The sequence below is a fragment of the Punctularia strigosozonata genome (genome assembly GCF_000264995.1).
Source record: "Punctularia strigosozonata HHB-11173 SS5 unplaced genomic scaffold PUNSTscaffold_11, whole genome shotgun sequence".
NCBI classification, from domain to species: Eukaryota; Fungi; Basidiomycota; class Agaricomycetes; order Corticiales; family Punctulariaceae; genus Punctularia; species Punctularia strigosozonata.
In genome coordinates this window covers 542,741-546,572 of record NW_006767443.1, presented here as the reverse complement: position 1 = coordinate 546,572, position 3,832 = coordinate 542,741, and the positions used below count along the sequence as shown (strand labels likewise).

The 3,832-nt window shown below is 53.3% G+C and overlaps 1 protein-coding gene across 1 annotated transcript; it reads left to right on the top strand.

The window, feature by feature from the left end:
- Nucleotides 1–2,247: 2,247 nt before the first annotated feature.
- PUNSTDRAFT_136920 (uncharacterized protein) lies at nt 2,248–3,340 on the top strand (the record flags this gene model as incomplete). Its single annotated transcript, XM_007386535.1, has 5 exons — nt 2,248–2,481; nt 2,547–2,666; nt 2,722–3,002; nt 3,051–3,179; nt 3,229–3,340. The coding sequence occupies 5 exons, from the start codon at nt 2,248–2,250 to the stop codon at nt 3,338–3,340; spliced, it is 876 nt and encodes a 291-aa protein (XP_007386597.1).
- Between the last annotated feature and the right edge of the window lie 492 nt (nt 3,341–3,832).

Genomic DNA, 3,832 nt, shown 5'->3' with positions numbered 1-3,832 from the left:
GTCATGAGCAGAGTTAGGAGTGATAACGGAACATGGATACGCACACTTTGTGACTCTGTTACACTTGATAGCGGGGATAGCGGAGACCTGCAATGCCAACGTGAGTTGTGAGTACGAATATTAGGAGGGCTGGAGACGGACAATGAAGTTGGGAGAAAGGAGAACCTGGCCTTGACGGGCGACGTACGTCGCTTTTTATCCTCGACGGCATGTCTGGGCTTATGACATAGGCACAGACGATCGGGGAGCTGAGGATCAGGGTGAAGCACGTAAGCAGGACACGCGCTTGAAGAAGCCATGGACTTGTTAGTTGCGGCGGACATGCCCTGGCACGTGGAGGAAAGAGTTGCAACGGGCAGTGCCTTAGCCCATCTCAGATTACACGAGGAGCCATGTCCCACAAGCACTGCTCAATTGATAGGAAGAAACATGGCAAAAAATCGTACGATGCGCTAATTCTGCTAGTCTCGAAGCCAGTTGCCTCGGTAAGGTAAGCAATTGTATCTCTGCACACTATGTCCCGCGAACACTCTCTCCCCGCCTCGCATTCTGCCCTCCCTCAAATCCGGTATGCCACGGCGCCCCTGGGATCGTGCAGAGAGACTGGGTCTCAAGTCTATAATTCTACATGAGGTTGTGCAAATGACAGGTTGCCTCCCTGATTTCGATTGTGAAGGGGGATGTCCCTCGGGCGGTGCACAATTTCTTCTTATTGATAACGGGCCACACTTAAACCGAAGATCGAAAAAGGGCAGTGGGAGGCGGAGATGGGTTGTCACCGCCGTTGCATGGGGCCTAGTCTGACAGCGGTGAATCGGCGGCAGGAATCGACGGCAGAAGAGAAGCACAGATGATTTCCAGTTGTGTCGTAGGTACGCGCGCGGTCCTGGAACAGACACCAGTCCCTGCGCGCGAATTCACTGTCGTAGGTCCTAAAACCTCACCTTGAGACGTTTCGTTTGTAAGCTGCCAGAAATTTGCATGAGCATCACGATTGCGCAAGGAACAAGTACATACAAGGTTTAGAATGTTTTGCAGTAACGTTGCGGCGGAGATACTCTGAACAAGTACCATATGTGGCTGATCACTTCCTCAATCTGTCCTTGCCGAGCTTACCAGCTTGTGATCGTTATTGTGGACGTTGCGGAACTCACTGCAAGCTTCGCAACGTCAATGTAAATTCTCTGGAAGGCGCAGAGTCCCGCAACACGCTCGCAGTGTCAACGTCTACTTTACGGGCGATGCCGATGCGCATTGGATCGGGTATTGTCCCGCAGTACAGCGTCGGGGCGTTCTCGCAATCCCGATCCCACCAGCTTGTGATTGCGTGGACATCGCGGGAGGCACTACGAGCTTAGCAATGTCAATGCAAATTATCCAGAAGACACCGAACCCCGCGATTTACCGGGCCGCCAACTCCCCGCGAACAAGGCCGATGACGAAATTGGTTGTTGATAGATCCACGCGTTAACATCAGCGCTGATACAACGCTCGCGGTATCGACGTGTAGCCTTCGGGCGATGCCGCGGCGTACCAGATGGTCAGGCCCCTAAGTCAAATGCCGAAGACGCAGTTAGCGCATTTGGTCGCAAGTTTGGGGGCAGAATGAGATACTGACGAGTTGGTCATGCAAGTCTCACATTTGGGGCATGGCGGATACCCCAGAGTAACATAGCTATACTCGAGCTCCTGAGCGAAACGCGAGGCGCAAAGCTCGATCCGTAAACGTCGCACGCATTCCTACAACCCGATGTGATATTCAAGGGAAATGCCGCAAAGTAGCACGTCGCCAAGCTCCCGACGAACATCCTACGACAGAAGACGCTCGAGAGGCATCGCACGGAAATGTCCGCTACAAAAAAAAACTGAGCAAGCAGATCAAGAGACATCACAAATGCACGGACCATGATCCGGAGCTTTGCGCTACCGTCAAACTCACTCGAGCATCCAAAGAACATCGGCGACTTCGCCGGTGGGGCAAAGTGACATGCACGATATCTTGCCAATTTGTTTCATGGCAGATATCCCTGACGCAGTATACGAAGCAAGGGAAGGGGCTGGCAGGGAAGTCTGCGGAGCAGACGTACTCCGGAGGTTACCGACTGAGTGCAGCAGTTTATCGGCGCATTCACCACCAAATATTCGTAGAGCTGTGGTTTGTAGTATAAGATCCATGAGTAAACCCAGAACGCAGCCCAGCATACCGCGACACCCCGAGCCTAACTTCGCTGCTCACGACTGAGCATTATGTCCCGCTCGTCAATCTGGAATGAGGAGGAGAGAGAATTTCTCAGCACCTTCGCTACCGAATACTCCAACGCCGGCAGCGATAAGCAGACTTTCTACGGGTATGTATGGGGCCTGTATCTTCGCAAGTTCCCTGTGATGCCTACCGAAGAGGAGAAGGCCGCATGTGGTGGAGACTGGAAGAAGGCGCTTTCGCTCGGTAGTTGTGCTGAACGCCGTGCGCGGCGACTCGCGGTACGATACCTATATGAACTTGACCACTGCAAATACTGATCAGGTGCCATTTCGGTTCATAGCAGTTGGTTTACTGGTACCAGAATAATGGAAAGCGCTTGGCACTCTCAGCAAATCCTGCTCTTGTACCCCCACCGCGCGTTCGGATGCTCGATCTTTCCAACAAGGAGAGGAGAAAGCCACAGGTGAGTGCAATTCAGCATGCGATTGCCGCCGTCTAGTTTCTGACCATTGACACAGCCTTGCCACGCATGGCTACGCCTCTTCTACGACAAGCCCGAGGTGAGGGCCAAGTTTGAGGCAGCCTGGGAGGCCGCGAAGACGGCCGGGTGGTCGAACAAGAAAATGGTATCGTTTCGTAACAAGTGGGCGGGGGACAAGCTTCAAGTGGCTGATGCTGAGACGTTGGCGGCGGTGAACACATACCGTGAGAAAGGATACCTCAAGGACGACGCTCAGCGATACATCGACGTTGACCCAGAGGACGATGATGAGATGGTTCACGCGAAGCAGATTCAAGAGTGAGTACGACATTTCCTGTTGTCCTTCATTCGTCTAACTTCGCTTAGGTACTTGGATAACCTTCCGCATACACTCACACGCGTCGCAGAGAGCCTCCACAAGCAGACGGGATGGTTCTTCAGTATCACTTGCGGAGGGCCCTTACCTCGGGCAAATGGGGATTTAAATACTTTGCAGTGAGTCGGCATAATGATAACTCATCTGCTGCGCGCTGATGTTCTATAGTCATTCTATCGGAAAATGCAAGCAAGGGCTCGAATGGGCATCTTGGAACTCGGATCAAAAAACCAATATCGCCAATTTTCGACAGTTTCTTGACGCATCTTTCAGTGCGTAAATGCAATTCCAGCTTCGTACCGGAACTAATCACAGGCACTAATAGCGAAAGACCAGTGCCTGGCGCTGAGTCTTACACGGAAGGCAACTATGCCATCCACCACCGGGACATCAACCTCGACGCATGTCAACAACGGTGGACCCGCGATTGATCCCTCCTTGATAAGCATGAACGTCTTGAATGAAGTACCAACGCTCGACGGGATCTCTCCTGCGTTTCTTGCCGCCACAGCTGCATCTCTAGCCGAGTACTCTTTGGATGCTGCCCCAGACGTGGCAGCTCCTTCAAAGAAGAAATCCAAGGCGCAAAGGGTCTCCTCAAATCACAAGGCAGCAAAGGCTCGACGCGAAGCAATGCTTCTTTTGTTGGCCGAGGGCTACATTCTCGGTTCGGAGCCCAGTTCACCGTCTGTCGCACCGACTCCTGCGCCGACTGTCGCAGAGCCCCCGCATCCCCCCCCCCGCCGCACTCGCGCCTGCTCCCCCGCCGCCG